The 16,828-nt window shown below is 50.7% G+C and overlaps 1 protein-coding gene across 1 annotated transcript in view; it reads right to left on the bottom strand.

Annotated features, from left to right (window-relative positions):
* Positions 1–3,732: 3,732 nt before the first annotated feature.
* DLGAP3 (DLG associated protein 3) overlaps positions 3,733–16,828 on the bottom strand; it is a 37,841-nt gene continuing 24,745 nt past the window's right edge. The window contains exons 7-10 of the mRNA XM_061186820.1: positions 6,444–6,928; positions 5,389–5,480; positions 5,008–5,151; positions 3,733–4,268 (exon numbers count right to left, since the gene is read on the bottom strand). Of these exons, the coding sequence (XP_061042803.1) occupies positions 4,050–4,268; positions 5,008–5,151; positions 5,389–5,480; positions 6,444–6,928 (940 nt within the window). The 3' untranslated portion in view covers positions 3,733–4,049. The remainder of the gene's footprint in view (positions 4,269–5,007; positions 5,152–5,388; positions 5,481–6,443; positions 6,929–16,828) is intronic.

The raw sequence follows: 16,828 nt of genomic DNA, 5'->3' as shown, positions 1-16,828 counted from the left end.
GGAAGCAGAGGGGTCTACAAAGTGTCGAGAGAGTGTGAGAAATGTGATGACGGGAGCATGCACAAGTAGCACAGAGAAGGAGCCCCAGGAAGAATCAGGGAAGGCTCCCCAGAGGAACCTGCCCTTGAGCTGAGTCTCAAGTAGTGGCTAGCAGTTCTGTCAGGCAGAACTGAGTGGGGCTGCAGGGCACAGATTTAGGAATCAGAGAGTTGTGGGTTCAAATCCTGACCCTGCTGCCTGCTAATCTCAGAAAAGCTGTTTACACTCACTGTTTTAAAAAAGACAATAATAGTACCCACCCCCCTTCGGTTGTTCTGTACTAAATCACCTAATGTGTATAAAATGCTTAGCATTTACAGTATATGGCACCTTCTAAGTGCTTGGTAATTGATCACCAGTATGTTTAGTATTCCTCAAATTTACTCCTCCTTCTGTAATGTCCTATGTCCATTTATGGCATTACTTACTCACCAAGCCAAAAACCTGAGTGACATCTTCAAGGCCTCTTCATCTCTGCATTATTCCCCAGATCCAGTTTATAGCACCTATGCCTCCTGAATGTCTCTCAAATTCATCATCATCTCTTACCTGGACCACCTTGGCAACTCCTTCAATGGTCTCTCTGCCTTCCATTGCCTCCTCCAGTCCATTTCTATTCTGTTGGCCAAAGAGTCTTTCAAACACTTAAATAAAGCCATGGACTCTCCAGCTTAAACCCATAGCTCCCTTCCAGCCACATCTCCTTTATTTCCCCTCTACCCGTCCTAGCCTGTCACCTCTCTCCAGTCTCTGCTCTTCCCATTATCCCACACACACATAGCATTCCATGCCTTTGCCTAAGCTGGTCCTTTTGCCTGAAATGAATGTCTTCCCTCCTCATCCCTGACTACAAAACTCTAATTCATCCTGCAAGACCCAGTTCAAAAGGCTCCTCTTGCAGAAAGGTTTCCTAGACTCGCCGGCTGCTAGAGGCTCCCTCCTCTGGTCTCTTCAGCCCCTCTGGGAGAGCAGGCTTCCCTTTGTACCATAACTTTGTGTTTATGTGCCTTGCTATGGCCAGATGGGAGCAACTCAGGCACAGGGACTAGATCTAATCCTTCACATGTCCATGGAGCCCAGCACAACTACCTGGGCCACAATACCCTACGGAGACTCCCCACATGCCCCCTACATCAGCCCCACACGGGGAGATTTTAGACATCACGTCTGTAGCAGGATGCCCACACAGTCTCAGATGCTACCCATCTCTCCGTGTCCATTCCCATATACCTCATGGTCCTGGCAAGCCTGGCCCAGTTTCTGGGAAAACACAGAGACCCATAAAAAGCTATATAATGTAGAGGTTAAACTTGGACTCAGCTACTTCCTGGCTTCGTGATTTGGGCTAAGTTGTTGAACCTCTCCAAGCCTCGGTTTTCTCATCTGTAAAATGGGGGTGATAACAATACCTGCTTCATAGGATTGCTCTGAGTATTGTCTAGTTCAAACCTCTCCTAGGTCCCCATTTTCGAGGTGAGAAAACTGAACCTCAGGATGATAAAGTCACTCAGCCAATGCCCCACTTGGCAAATCTGGGGGAAATAGACATATGAACATTTCTAGTTGAAACTTTGAGTCATCCAATTTCAGTATTCCCAAACCTGGCTGCCATCAAAATGGTGCAGTGGTTAAGAATCCGCCTGCCAATGCAGGGGACACGGGTTCGAGCCCTGGTCCGGGAAGATCCCACATGCCGTGGAGCAACTAAGCCCATGTGCCACAACTACTAAGCCTGCACTCTAGAGCCGGCGAGCCACAACTACTGAGCCCGTGTGCCTAGAGCCCATGCTCTGCAACAAGAGAAGCCACCACAATGAGAAGCCCGTGCACCACAAGGAAGAGTAGCTCCTGCTCGCCGCAACTAGAGAAAGCCCACACGCAGCAACGAAGACCCAACGCAGCCAAAATAAATAAATAAGCCAAAAAAACTCATCTGAGAGCAAAGACTCTATTCACTAAGTCTTGCACAGGGCCCAGGAATCTGTTTGGGATCAGCTCCAAGCTGATTCACTTTTGGGAATTTGGATCACAAGGGAGCCCTCTTCACCTCCCAGTGGTCTCAAACGAGTGTTTGGGTATATGACCTCTTGCTTTTCAGGTGGTCTTCCAGACCAGCCTGTAAAATATCTATTCATGCCACTCTCCTGTACAAAACCCTTCTGTGGCTCCCCATGGCCCTCAGGACCCAGGCCCATCTTCCTCAAATTGACCCAAAAGCCCAGCATGATCAAGCCTCTGCACTCCCAATACCTCTTTCTCCTCCAAGCCTCTGCACAGCTGTTCTCTGATCTTGAACATTCTTCCCAGCCCTCCTTCAGTGGCTAATACCTAGTCATCTTTCCAGCACTCACCCTTATAATGTAACTGCTTACTTGTCTGTTTTTCCCATATGGCTGTTAGCACCATAAGAGCAGAAACTAACTTGTTCAGAGCTACCTTCAGGTGCTGGACAGGGCCAACAGTGGTTCTTGATAAATATTTGCTGAATAAATGAATGAGAAGAACTGGCTAGTCCAGTGTGGCCCAGAAGAGCAGCCAACCCCTTTGGAAGGTTCTTCCTCCTGCCTCATAGTGACACATCAACCCAAAGACTGGAAAGAGGGCTTTGTGAGTAGAAGCTGCCATTTAACTCTTTCTGGGCTCAAAAGGCTGTAGAGCTAAACACTCAGGATTTACATTAGACAGACTTGGGTCCACCACTCTTAGGTCTGCCTGTGACTTTGGCCAGGGCACTTGACCTCTCCTGGGCTTCAGCTTTCTCATCTGTTGTAAGGATGAGCTACGTTCATGTAAAGCACTCGCATCTTGCCTGACCCTCAGCAAGCATCCAATAAATATTAGCCACCACTACTAGGTTTGGGATGCCACTGAGCTTCCCAGGAAAGTTCTGTTCTCTCTTTTGTTCCCCATCAATGTACCCATGCACAGGAGGCGTCAGAAAACATGACAGCACAGAATTGAACAGTTTTCTGGAGCGGAAAGAACACTGGCCCCTTAGGGAAAAGGAAACCAATATTTGCCCGTATCGAAGAACAGCAGCCCTCCTGTTTATGGAGCACACGCTGTGTGCCAGACATTGGGCTCTGGGCTTCCCTTTCTGGGGGAACCCTGGGGAACTGGAAGGCAGAAAAGGAACCAGACTAAACTAGGAGGAATTGGAAGACAGGCCTCTTCACCCCACCCGGGCCCCTCCAGGAGGGCTCAGGTCTTCTGTCGCCACCAGGGGGCCGAATTCCCTCTCCCCCAGCTGGCCCAGACAACCCCGCTCTCCCCAAACCAAAAGCCTGGGCTCCGGCCTCTCCTCCCTCCACCCCGTCCCCCACGCTCGGCAGAGGTGGCTTCTTCTGGAGAGAGCAGCTGGCTCGAGTGCAGTTCTGCCGTTTTATTTTTCCTGGGATACTCAAGGGGATGTGGGAACAGCCACAGGTGTGGTGAGGGGAAGCCCCCATCTCCCCTCCCCAGCAGCTGGGAAAGGGGAGAGGCCCAGGCGCCCTGGTCCTGGGTTGGTCCAGCCACTGTGGTCCCTGGGCCCGGTGGGCTGAGGGCTGAGGGTAGAGCCCCTGGGAGGGTGGGGCGGGCTCCTAGGCGGGGTTCGGGATTCTTCATAAAAAGCCACGAAGCTTGATTCCCCACGAAGCCCAGCCCCGCGGGGTGGGGGGGGCGCAGAGCCCAGATGGGGGACCCGGCCCGGCCTGGCCCGTGGGGTAAGTAATGGCAGAGATGGTGCCCGTGGGGAGGAGGTGGGGACGAAGCGTCGGACCTGGAAGGTGGGGGGTCCCGGTGGGAGCGCAGGGCGGAGAGGCACGGCCCCCAGCCCAGCCCGGGCGCCTTCGCGTGGGGTCGGGAAGGTAAAAAACCCACGAGACCGTGACGGGCAGGAAGGGCCGGGGCGTGCGGTGCCGGCGGGGCGGGCGCACGGGGCGGCCCGCGTTCACAGTGACCTCGACGCTGGGTGTACAGTACGGGTAGAAAACCGCGGGCCCGGGCCTGGGCTGGGCGGGCCGGGCCGGTCACAGCCTGGTCTGGGCCTCGGGGATGTAGATCTCGATGCTGTCGGCGCTCTCGGTGGCCGAGCTGTGGCGGAAGGAGGCGGCGCGCTTGGCCGCCAGGAGCCGCTTGCGCGCTTCCTGCCGCTGCCGGTCCACCGAGTCCAGGGAGCGCTCCTTCACCGGCACGCCCCGGCCCCGCGAGGGCTTCTTTGGTATCGGCGGAGGGACCTTCTTCTCCTCCTGCCGGCAGAGGGGGCGGCACTTAGTTTGGGGGCGGGTCCCAGGGCGGGTCCCACCCGACTTCCCAACCGGCGCCCCCGCGGCCCGGAACGGTTAACAGCGCGCGCCTCTGACTCGTGAGAGCGGTTCTTGAGAGCGTGTGACGGCCCCCGAAGCCCCAGGGGTGCTTGTTCTGCCAAGGTCAAACCCACATTTTTCATTTTTTAACGAGATGGACTCGAGCGCCCCCTGGTGGAGCCGTTTTCCACAATTCGCATCAGAGCGTTCGCTCCCTCCCGGGGAATGGAGCCTTTCCCTCCTGGTCCAGAGGAGTGCAGTTCTCCCGACCCAGACAAGGCAGTGAGGGCTCACGTTCCAGGCTGCTGGGACCCATCACTGACAAGGTCTGGTGAGATGAGGGCTGAGGGGACCTTGAAGGTCCCCTCTGTGCCGAGGTCCAAGCTGAGGGCAGGCTGCCCTTCTGGAAGCTCTAGTTTGGCTCCCTCAAACGACAGCTGGTCCGAGGTGGCTGCAGCCACCAAAGGGTTCTTGCAGCTCAGGCAGTGATGAGCAGTGGGACCAAGCAGAGGGCAGTGACCAAGAGCAGGGTCGAAGAGGGTCACCATCACCTGTCCAGGACTACCTTTGCTGCCCAGGGTCTCTTCTCCTGCCTTCCTCTCCCACCCGCCCCCGCCCACACTCTCTGGGGAAGGGCATTTTCCAGGGTCTGCACTCTTGGTTTGAAGGGACCTCCCCCCACCTTAGGCTCCAGGAGTTTCCAGCTGTTGGCCTTGAGTTGCTGTAGCTCCAGGAACTTGAGGGTCACATCCTCGATAGAGAGCTGCAAGAGGTCCCAGAAACCCGCCAGGTCCTGGAAGGTGGGCACGGGGAACGCAGTGGGGTCCTGCAGTGGCGGGAGACAGATGGGAGGCAGTCAGTCAGCAGGGTCTGAGCCCCAGCTTGGACCAGAGAAAGCCCAACCCACCCTCATTGTCAGGAAGCTCAACCTGGGAGAGTGGGGCGGGGACTGGGAGGTAGGGAGACAAGACAAACACCTGGTCTCACTTCCAGGCATACACACACTCCAGTCCCCTACCAGGTACACACACCTGATAGGCTCTGTGCCACCATGGGCACTCACCATGCTTTGCTGACACAGCCGGAAGAACTGCTGAACCTTCTGGGACAGGAGAAGTTGTGTGCTGCCCACGGCACTGCGGATCTTCTCCAAGACTGGAGAGCAAAAGGAGATGCGGGGAGAGGAAAGATGCCTCTCCCTACCCAGCCTCCAGGAAGTCTGCCCTGCATGACTGACCCCTCTGTTATGTGGCACCGTCTAACCGTCTGTCTCCTCTGGCCCCCTCCCCATCCCATCCTCAAGGTCTTAACAAGCAGCTCCTATCCCACTTCACCAAGAAGACTGTCTCCCCAGACACGGATGTTTCTTCTTTCATACGATCTACACTTCTTGAGTGCTTATCCTCCTGTGTCCTCTTCCCTCCCATGTCAGAGAACAGATGGAAACCAGTGCCAGCCTAGCCCAATAGCCTTAGCCAGGCCCTAGCTCCGTGACCACTCATTGGCAGAACTTTGTCACTCATCAGTATATGACTCCTCGGCTCATTGAGAATTACCAAATGACAAGAGTCATGTGCACGACTCTTGTCTTCTAGTCACTATCCCATCAACTTGGGGATCCTGCGGTTAAGACTGGGTCTCCCCTCAGACTGCACTTGCAGGGAAGGGCATGTCCTCCCTCATGCAGGGCCCTGTCTTCCTGGCTGACTCTCCTTCTCCTAGGCCTCAGACGTGAGCTGACACCGTGCACTGCCTCCCCCTCTGCCTGAAGTCCTGGTCTCACACCTGGATCAGACCTCAATTCCCACACCAGCCCAGATGGGAATAGGGTCCCCTCAGTCCCCATGGACTTGGGCTGGCAGCCATCTCCTAGAAGGCCCAGCCCTTTCACCCGGTCACTTTCCCAGTCCTAGCTCTGACCTCTGAAGCTGCTCCCTGCTTCCTTCCAAGAGCTCCCAACATGCCCTACTACTGCCAATGGGAGCCACCAAGGTCTGGGGCCATCCGACCAAACTGTGAGAAAGGCACAGTCACGCCCAGCCAAAGGCCTCTCCTATCACATCGCGGTAGCGGCCACCGCCGCCGTGATGCCTCCGTGCCCGGGGTCCCCTCACTCACTCTCCTCCGGCAGCTCATAATCCTCCGCCTCGCGCTCCATCTGCTGGCACCAGTGCTCCAGCTTCTCCACCTCCGCCCTCAGCATCTTGATGAACCACTCGCCATCCCGTGGGCTGGGGGACGTGCGGCCTGAGTCGGGGAGGCTACGTGAGCCGCGCTCCATCCAGGAGTCACGGCGCCCGGACCCGGGGCCGGGGGTAGGGGCAGGGGCGGGGCCGGGCGACCCATCGGTGGCCGGCGGCTCATACGGCAGTGGGTAGCCCTCGCGGTAGGCCCACTGGCCCTGCGTGTGGACCGTGCGGAAGACTGAGTAGGTGGGGGCCCGGGGCCCGGGCTGGGGCTCAGAGGCGTGCCTCTGGAAGGAGCGTCCGAACTGCAGGGCCTTGTCTTCTGTGGCCACGGTGGCCAGGCCGGCCAGGCCCTCCAGCTCCAGGTCGGCCTGCACGCCGGCTGTCACGCTGTTGGAGCGCTTGAACCTCGCCCGCCTGGTGAGAGAGCTGGCGGTTATCTCTGCCCCTGCCCCGTCTCATCCCAGCCCTCACCCGCACCCCAGGCCAAAAGGAAACCTACAAAGTGATGGACATTAATTCACGACCTTTAAATGTATCAGTCCTTGCCACGGGTCGGTACATAATATACCTACCTGTTGCACCAGTTCTGGACAGGGGTGATATTCAAAATATTTAATCACCTGTACTCCATGGGCAGAACAGATGCTGGCAGACACCAATCAGACGGACAAAGCCAAAGTGCTAGGGCATCACCCTGCAGAAGCTGGATTGTGACCCAAAAGGGCCTGGGGAGGGTCCAGGGTGGTGGCTCTTTACCAATGAACACAGAATTATTTCAGCATTTTAACAAACAATGTGTCTTCGCTAGTTCATACCAGCTGTACGGGTATACCCTCAGTCCTATGGAGAGATGAATAAACTACAGCACAGAGAGGCCCACAGTCACCCAGCTGCAAAACAGTGGAGCCAAGATCTGGACCCAGGGCTGCCACGCTTCACAGCCCAAGAACTTCCCACCACACCAGAACAAGAACAAGAACATCAGGAAGAACTGCCTTAGAGCAGCTGGGGGAGAAGGGGTGGGCTGCAGCTGGGAGGACTTCTCCTCTAGGGACCCCATGGCTCAGCACGGAGCCTGGCCAGACACAGTCAGCCGGTGCCAGTGGAGCTGAATTAAGTTGTTGGCAGGAATGACACAGGGCCTGGAAATTTCTTGTCTTTGAGTTAATAATATGCAAATCTTATGCAAAACAGAACGTCAATTGACCTTGTTCTCCCCCTCCCCACTGAGTTCAGTCAGAGTGAGGGCTCTTTTCTATGAAGAAGTAAGTGCTCCCTGAGGGGCATGAGGCTGGGGTCAGATAATACTTAAAGAAGAGAGACTCAGGAGATGTAAAGGTGGCAGGGAGAGGTGAACAGACGTTTGAGGTCTGGAAATTCAAGGACCATGAAAGAAAAGCCCATGTGTCCTAAGCTACCTCCACCCTCATATGGTCAGAAGAGAGAGGGATTTGGGGGGCCAGGTTTAGGGGGTCCTCCTGCTTCCCAGGAGACTCCCCCACCCCCAACTTTAGCCTTCCTCATGCTGCCTGGTCCTTCTCTCCCTGCCTGCCTTGCCTGCCTGCTTCCCTCCAGCTGACAGGCTGCCTGCTGGGAGCCTGTTGCCATAGAAACCAGGCCCAGAAGGATGCTGCAGGACCCAGGAAAGAGAGATGCACTCATGTGCAGTCCCCAGCCAGCCCTCTGTCCCAACCCCCACCCAGAGAAAGAGAAAGCAGGAACATATCCGCATTGCCTCCCACGTGGTCTTCACCTTGGCACCTGCCCTGTCCTGCCCTGGTCGGGGCTTGCATCTCTCTTTCCTTGACTATTGGATCAACCTCCTTTCGGACACTGCTGCCTCCACTCAGAATAGCACAGAAGAAGAGCAGTGGACTGAGAGGCAGACCGGAGTTCTAACGCTGGCCTTGTTGCTATGTGCCTTTGGGAGGTCACTCACCCTCCACCTGGGCCTCCACCTGGGCCATCTAGTACGTATATATGTATGTGTGTATATAAAATACATTATATGATATATATGAATATATATTATATATAAGCACACACACATCTATGCTATAAAATGACAGGAATGGACCAGTACCAATGCCAAGGTACCTCCTCTCTCTAAAATTATACTTTGCAGGTGGGGGATGAGTGAAATAGATGAGGGAGATTAAAGAGGGACAAACTTCCAGCTACAAAATAAGTAAGTCACAGGGATGAAATGTACAGCATGAGTAATACAGTCAGTAATATCGTAGTAACTTTATACGGTGACAGATGGTAACTAGACTTATCGTGGTGGTCATTGCATAATGTATAGAAATATTGAATTTGTGCACCTGACACTACATAGTGTTGTAGGTCAATTACACTTCAATAAGAAATAATAAAATAATTTTTTGAATAAAATAAAATGAAATTGTACCTTTTAAAAATTATACCTTGTAAAATTATACCTATGCATATTTTAAGATCTGGGGCCCAACATTCCCTCACCAATCCACCCAGCACTGGAGTAGTCTTTCTAAAGCTGCCCTCTGCCCAACCCATTCCCCTGCTCAAAACCCTTCCATTGCTCCCCATTGCCAACAAGATAAAGCCCAGCCTTCCTGTGCTAGCATTTACTCTGGATGCAGTCCTCTCTGACCTCATCTCCCTTGAACCCTCCTTGCTCCCCAAGTAGATTATACTGGCCCTGACTTCAGCCTCTGCACGTGCTATTCCCCTGCCTGAAATGGCCTTCCTCCCCTTCACTGCCTGTCGGTTCCCTGCTCAAGCCCCCTCCTCTTCTGTGAGCCCCCTGACTGCCCAGAGGCCATCCTCGTACCATCCCTCCCTCAGCCGTCTTCTTGCATTTGGAGGCGGTCCCACGGTTTGGTTACATTGCTGTTTCTGGTGAGAGTTTTGTATGTCTAACTGAACTGTCAGGGTGCCCTTTGGCTCCCTTTAAATATTTTTGTGCTTTGAGCTCCAGTTAGCCTCTGGCTCCTTCGGCGCTCCAGCAATTGCAAACCACACAGGTAAAGGTGGGGCTTGCCCCAATAAATACATTAGTGAAGATCTGCCTTCCCTATTTGCTTTTCTGTTACCCCCATGAAACGTGGAGCTGTCCTTTGTCATCACTGGGTCTGTGCCTTTCACTGTCCTCTGAGGGGTCCTGAGAAGATCACACTGTATCTTTTTTTTTCTTCTGGCTGCGTTGGGTCTTCGTTGCTGTGCGTGGGCTTTCTCTAGTTGCAGCGAGCAGGGGCTACTCTTTGTTGTGGTGCGCGGGCTTCTCATTGCAGTGGCTTCTCTTGTTGCAGAGCACGGGCTCTAGGCGCGCAGGCTTCAGTAGCTGTGGCATGTGGGTTCAGTAGTTGTGGCTCGCGGGCTCTAGAGCACAGGCTCAGTAGTTGTGGTGCACAGGCTTAGTTGCTCCGTGGCATGTGGGATCTCCCCGGACCAGGGCTCGAACCTGTGTTCCCTGCATTGGCAGGCGGATTCTTAACCACTGCACCACGAGAGAAGCCCCGCACTGTGTCTTGATGGAAATAGGCCACACAGTCTGGAACAGAAGCATGAATGCCCCAGGCTTCATGGTTCTCGAGTCAGTACCTCAAGTAGCTCTCTCACTGTGTCTACTTGAAGCAAGACCAAAGAAATTGAGGAGCTTATGGGATTACTGGAAACATAATCTTCACCAACACTTCCAGCCAGGAGCCAGAGATCTGCACAGCACAAGCAGGAATTGGTCATCTTTGTGCAAGTGGCATTTAAAACCAGCAGTGCGGGACAAGATCACCCAAGAAAAGAGAAATGGAACAAAGATGCAAAGCCCTTGGGAACAGAGACATTTCAGGGGCCAGTGGAGACAGCGTAGCCCCAGGCATGTCTAAGCCAGAGAGGAAGAGGAGGAAAATCAAGAGGAAGTCACCTAAAGGCAGACAGGGGACCACAAAAGGATGAAATCCTCAAAAAAGGGTCTCAAGCAGGAATGAGCAGCCAACTGGAAAATGCAGCCAGTTGAGAATGAAAGGTGTCCATTGACTTGGCAATATGGAAGCCACTGGTGATCAGGGCAAGAGTCAGTTTGGTGGAGTATGGGGGCAGACGCAGATGGGAGGGGGTTGTCAGGAGGTGGAGAAAACTAGGCAAGACAACTCTTCCAAAAAGCTTGGTTGAGAAGGAAGGAAGAAAGAAGACAATGTACCTTTAAGGAAGGGATAATCTGGTTATTTGTCAATTGTATCTCAATAGAGCTGGAGGGGGAGAAAAAGGGACATATGGATGGTTCTCACATGCCATATCCCCAAGGGGTAGGTAGAATAATGGCCACCCAAAAAAGTCTATGTCCTAATTCCCAGAACCTATGAATATGTTACCTTCCACAGCAAAAAGGACTTTGCAAAAATGATTACATCAAGGATCTTGAGACGAGATCCTGCACTATCCAGTTGTGTCCATTTTAATCAAAAGTGTCCTTATAAGTGAAAGAGGGAGGCAGGAAAGTCAGAATCAGAGAAGCAGATGGGACAATAGGATCAAGGTTGGAGGGATTGCGTGTGAGGACTCAACTCGCCACTGCTGGCTTTGAAGACGGAAATGGGCTACAAGCCAAGGAATGCGGACAGCCTCTATAAACTGGGAAAGGTGAAAAAATGGATGCTTTCCAGAGACTCCAAAAGGGGTCAGTCCTGCCAACACCTTGATTTTAGCCTAGTGAAACCCAGTTCAGACTTCCAACCTCTAGAAATGTAAGATAATAAATATGGATTATTGGATGCCACTAAATTAGTGGCTATAATACTGTGCTGTAATAATACAGCAGCCACAGGTAACTAATACAACCTGTAAAGAGAAGTCAATTCAAGCTAGAGAAGAGAGAGGCAGTAATCCAAGGACCAGATAGGAGGGGAATGAATAATAACCACTTTACATGAATCAATATGCTCAATCCTCACATTAGCGCCACCCCTACTCACAGATGAGAAAATTAAGGCTTAGAGAACCTAAGTGACTTCCTAAGACCAGACACTTATTAATATAGGGCAGTCTGTCTGCAGAGGCCAGCTCTTAAACCATTACACTCCACTGCCTTCCTAGGACTGAGGGAGAGGAGCAGCTTTAACCAGAAAGGCAGATGCCTCAACCCCTGAGGCAGGACTGCTGGAGGAGGCAAGGAAAGAGATGCCAGTTGGAGGATGGTCCGGAAGTGAAGAGAGGTCCGACCAATGACCTCAATCGTTACAACGAAGTAAGCAGAGAGGTTGTCTGCTGGAGATTTGGGGGTGAGGAGGCTGGGGGAGGGAATGAGAATGAACAGTTTTAGGGGAGGTAGGCTAGCAGAGTGGTTAAGCATGTATGCTCTGGAGCCAGAATGTCCGGGTCCAAAACCCAGCTCTATGGCTTGTGCCTCAGTTTCTTCATCTATAAATGAGAATGATAATAGTACCTACTCACAGGATTGTTATGAGATAATGTATCTAAGAAACTTAGAACAGCACGTGGCCTGCCCGTTGCAAGTGTTAGCTATTACAAGGTGAGGCAGGAAGGTTTGTAGCTCACACTGAAAAAAAAAGGGAGGTGGACAAATAAAATAATGGGAGCGTAGCACTGAGAACCCAGCCAGACCATTGTAGTTATTGATTATTATGATTGCTGTTGATCATTTCCATCTGTTCTCCCACAGCACTCTGAATAAAACCTTTTTTATACTCCGTATCACATTGTATTGTAGTTAGTTACATATTTACATATCTGTCTCCCTTACTAAATTGGGCAGTTCCTCAAATAAACGTTGGTTGCGTGTTTGGTTGGTTGGTTGGAAGGAAGGATGGTAGAGACTACGAATCATCCCCCAACATCCATTCTCCTTTCCTCCGTAGTAATAGAATCCCACAATTTTAAGCTAGACACATGGCCCCTTCAAATAAAGATTCTTTTACCCATCTCCCTTGCAGCTAGGTGTAGCTATGTGGCTAAGTTCTAGCTCATAGGTTATAAGCAGAAGTAGCATGTGCAACTTTCAGAAAATGTCCTTAAAAGGAGAGGGCATGCCCTCCTTTGTTCCCTTCTCCTCCCTGCTGACCATAATGTAGACATGATGGCTGGACCTCAAGCAGCCATTTTGGAACATGAGATGGAAGCCACGTGCTGAGGATGGAGGAGCAATAAGATAGAAGGAGCCTGGGTCTGACACTGCGGAGCACCTACCAGCCCTCAACTGACTCTCTGGACTTCTAAGCAAGAGAGAAATAAACTTCTATCATGTTTGAGTCACTGTCATTTGGGGGTTTTCTGTAACTCACAGCCAAACCTAATCCTAACTCTAACTGATCCATTTTCAGGGTAGTGAAGTCCAAGGCTTATGTCCCTATTTAGTTTTGGATTTGGCAGTATTTGCTGCAGTCTTCAGCAATCGCTGCAAACACAGGATAGGAACTGGCTTCAGTTATGAATCATCACTAATTCATAACAATGCCTCTCACAATATTTTCTCCCCAAGCCTTTTAACAAGGTTGAGGAGGCCTCCTCCCCTCAAGTCCTTTAGGGTGACAATGCTCACATTCCTGGTGATTCTGGAAGTTATCATGGTTACTTCTGGGAGATGTTTCTCCTGTGATTCTCTAAGGGATAACACAACAGGCTCTGGGAAGAAACTGGCTTATCCCAAGAGACATATTGTCCAGGGAATGCTCAACATCCAGGAGTTGTCAAGAAGTTTTGCCAGGAGTATTTGGCAGCAGGCTGGCGGGGGTGGGAGGGAGAATGGGCGTGGACACTTCAGCAAGGCTCAGCCATTGTAGCAGCTCCCTCTCTGAGAAAGCATCTAAGAGCTTAAACATATAATAAATCAGAAATCCCCAAGTCCACCACCCCAGGCTGGGGGCTGTGACAGTGATGCCGAGGTGGGGCTAGGGTGGGAGACTGAGGAAGAGTCGTGACCATCCTGGAGCTGATGCTGACGAATAGAGGCCGTGTCCACACCCCAGGCTTGTGGTCAGTCAGCGACTCATTGCTTTTGCAGGACTGCTCTTGGAATATAACTTCATGAGGATGGAAGCTTCCTGTTCTTTCTGCACATTCCCTTCCCAAGGTCCCAAAGCCAGAAATGATCATGAAGCTGAGGAAGGGGTGGACTTCCAACACAGAGTTCTCCAGGTAGCCCTGGTTGGGCACAAGGGGATCTAAGTAGGGTTGTCAGATAAAATACAGGACTCCCAGTTAAATTTTAATTTCGAATAAATAACAGATAATTTTTTTAGTATGTCTCAAGTACTGTTTGGGAAGTACTTATACTAAAAATAATTCATTGCTTACCTGATAGTCAAATTTAATTGGGTGGTATGGTGTTTTTACTTGTTTACTTTGTTTTGTTTTTGCTAAATCTGGAATTTAAGGTAAGATCTTAGTGGGAGGGATCTAGAAGTGGAAGCTACAAGGGGATCTCATGATTAGAGAGAGAGGCAAAAATCACATGGTTTTGATGTTCTCAAAAGGCCCTAGGAGCAGACTTCTAATATCCAGCAATGACATTTGATGCATTCTTTTATCATGGCCCAGGGTGTGCTGGGTCTGGGAAGACAGGTGCTGTAGGATGCCCTGAGTTGGGGGTGGTAACTGTTTCTTAATTATGCTCCCTCCCACCACAGGGTCTTGGCACCCGCTGGGCCTTCTGCCTGGAACACTCAGCTCCCACTTTCACTTTGTTAATTTTTGTTCATCCTTCAGATCTCCACTCAAATGTCACATTCTCAGGAAATCCAGGCCTGACCCCTCTGACTGGGTCAAAGGCCCCTATTACACACCCTCATAGTGTACATACCTCTCCTTTGTGGCTCCTGCTCAGCTGTACTTCTGCATCACTTAGGAGGTTCTTAGATTAACATGGCAGCAAGCTTCACAGGGCAGGGGCTGTGTCTGGCTCTGCTTTCCTTTGTATCTTTGGTGCCCAGCACAGTACTTGACAGATAACAGGGTTATAATAAATGTCTGTGGACAGATGAATCTTAGGTGGAGGTGCGGTGGAGATGGAACGGAAGGGGCACCAACCCCAACCCCTGTCTATTTCTAAGCCAAGTCACCACTGATGATGAGCAACAGAACGGACCCACAGACAACTCCCAGGTATAAAGGGCTATAAATCTGCACTCCTCACCCAAGAGGTTAGCAGGGAACACCTGAAAGGCAGAAAAGGAGAAACTTTTCCTCCCCAGCAATTTGTGAAACCAAAGTACAGAAAGAGAGAGAGAAATACTGGGACCAGTGAGACAGAAGCAAGGACAAGAGAGTCCAAGAAAATGGGGTGGCAGTGGGTGGGGGGCTAGGCCTGGATGTGTGCCTAGAAGGGCTGCTGGTATTCGTGGCTCACTTTTATGCACCAGCTGGGGCATGGTGTGCAGTAAGTCAGACTTAAAGTGCCAGGGACATAAGGGAGAGAAAGGACGGTGCAGGTGTATAACTAAGGATGCCTTCAGCAGACAAGCAAGGGAGCCTGGCCAGAAAGATGCGCCAGATTTCTTCTCTCCCCACCTGTCACCCCCTCTGGATTCCCAGTGTGATCAACTGTCCCAAGCAATTCAGTTCTTCAGACATTTATCCATAAACCTTCTCCCCTCCCCTGCCCACCCCTCCAAACCTCCCCAAGCACCTACACAAGAGCAAGGAAGACCTCATTCTCTGCCTGTCCCCACCCTTCCTTGACTTCACTCCAAATGCTTCCAAAATTGGTCCCACTTCTCTCTGTAACTGCTGCTGACGACTGATCAATGTAGTGGACTGAACTAACTTAGGAAGTCCCCCCCCCACCCCACCCCCATACATATAGAAATGCTGGATCAAATAAAGCCCAAAAGATGGTTTTGCAACAATGCCAAGCTTGAAAGCAGGAAAGAGACATCTTCAGGTATCAGAAACAAAAAGGAAATTCAAAACCTTAGTGGTGAAAGGGAACCTAAGCCAAGTGAGCCACAGGAATATGGGCCAGACATATGCTAGAGGCTAGATGGTAATGCCCAGGGAGGATTAAAGGAAATACCCCAAGCCTGTGCATCCCGGGGACCTGGAAGGAGACCCCATGCATAAAGCCAGCAGCCAAAAAAAAAGGTGGTTTCATTTACAAACGTGGACTAGAAAACTCATGTCATGATTCAGGTATGTGGCCTGGAAGTAGGATGCTGAGAAGTCAGAATATTAAGCCTGCTCTGGTTGCGGGTATGGGGTTTGAATGAGTAGTACCAGTGAAACACAGAAACCTCGAGCTGAGATATTAACTCTAAAACTGGTCCCAAGCTCAAGCAATACTTGAGCATAAAGGAAATTGAACCCAGGAGGAAGCAGTGGGCAGTAACAAGCAACAGTGAACACATAAATTGTTAAAACATGTTTGTAAATCCAAACTATTAAACCATAAAAGATATAACAACAACAGATTTTTTAAAGGGTTTTAAAGGCAGGGTTTTTTAAAGAGGTATAATCAAAATACTAGATAAATATAACATGGAATGGGAGAAAATATTTGCAAAAGAAGCAACTGACAAAGGATTAATCTCCAAAATTTACAAGCAGCTCATGCAGCTCAATAGCAAAAACACAAACAACCCAATCCAAAAATGGACAGAAGACCTAAATAGACATTTCTCCAAAGAAGATATACAGATTGCCAACAAATACATGAAAGGATGCTCAACATCACTAATCATTAGAGAAATGCAAATCAAAACCACAATGAGGTATCACCTCACACCGGTCAGAATGGCCCTCATCAAAAAATCTACAAACAATAAATGCTGGAGAGGGTGTGGAGAAAAGGGAACCCTCTGGCACTGTTGGTGGGAATGTAAATTGATACAGCCACTATGGAGAACAGTATGAAGGTTCCTTAAAAAACTAAAAATAGAATTACCATACAACCCAGCAATCCCACTACTGGGCATATACCCTGAGAAAACCATAATTAAAAAAGAGTCATGTACCACAAGGTTCATTGCAGCTCTATTTACAATAGCCAGGACATGGAAGCAACCTGTGTCCATCGGCAGATGAATGGATAAAGAAGATGTGGCACATATATACAATGGAATATTACTCAGCCATAAAAAGAAACGAAACTGAGTTATTTGTAGTGAGGTGGATGGACCTAGAGTCTGTCATACAGAGTGAAGTAAGTCAGAAAGAGAAAAACAAATACCGTACGCTAACACATATATATGGAATCTAAAAAAAAAAACAATGGTTCTGAAGAACCTAGGGGCAGGATAGGAATAAAGACGCAGACGTAGAGAATGGACTTGAGGACACGGGGAGTGGGAAGGGTAAGCTGGGATGAAGTGAGAGAGTGGCATGGAC

The sequence above is a fragment of the Eubalaena glacialis genome, chromosome 3 (genome assembly GCF_028564815.1).
Source record: "Eubalaena glacialis isolate mEubGla1 chromosome 3, mEubGla1.1.hap2.+ XY, whole genome shotgun sequence".
Taxonomy (NCBI): domain Eukaryota; kingdom Metazoa; phylum Chordata; class Mammalia; order Artiodactyla; family Balaenidae; genus Eubalaena; species Eubalaena glacialis.
Note: the sequence above shows the minus strand (reverse complement) of the source record. Positions and strands in the feature narration are given on the sequence as shown.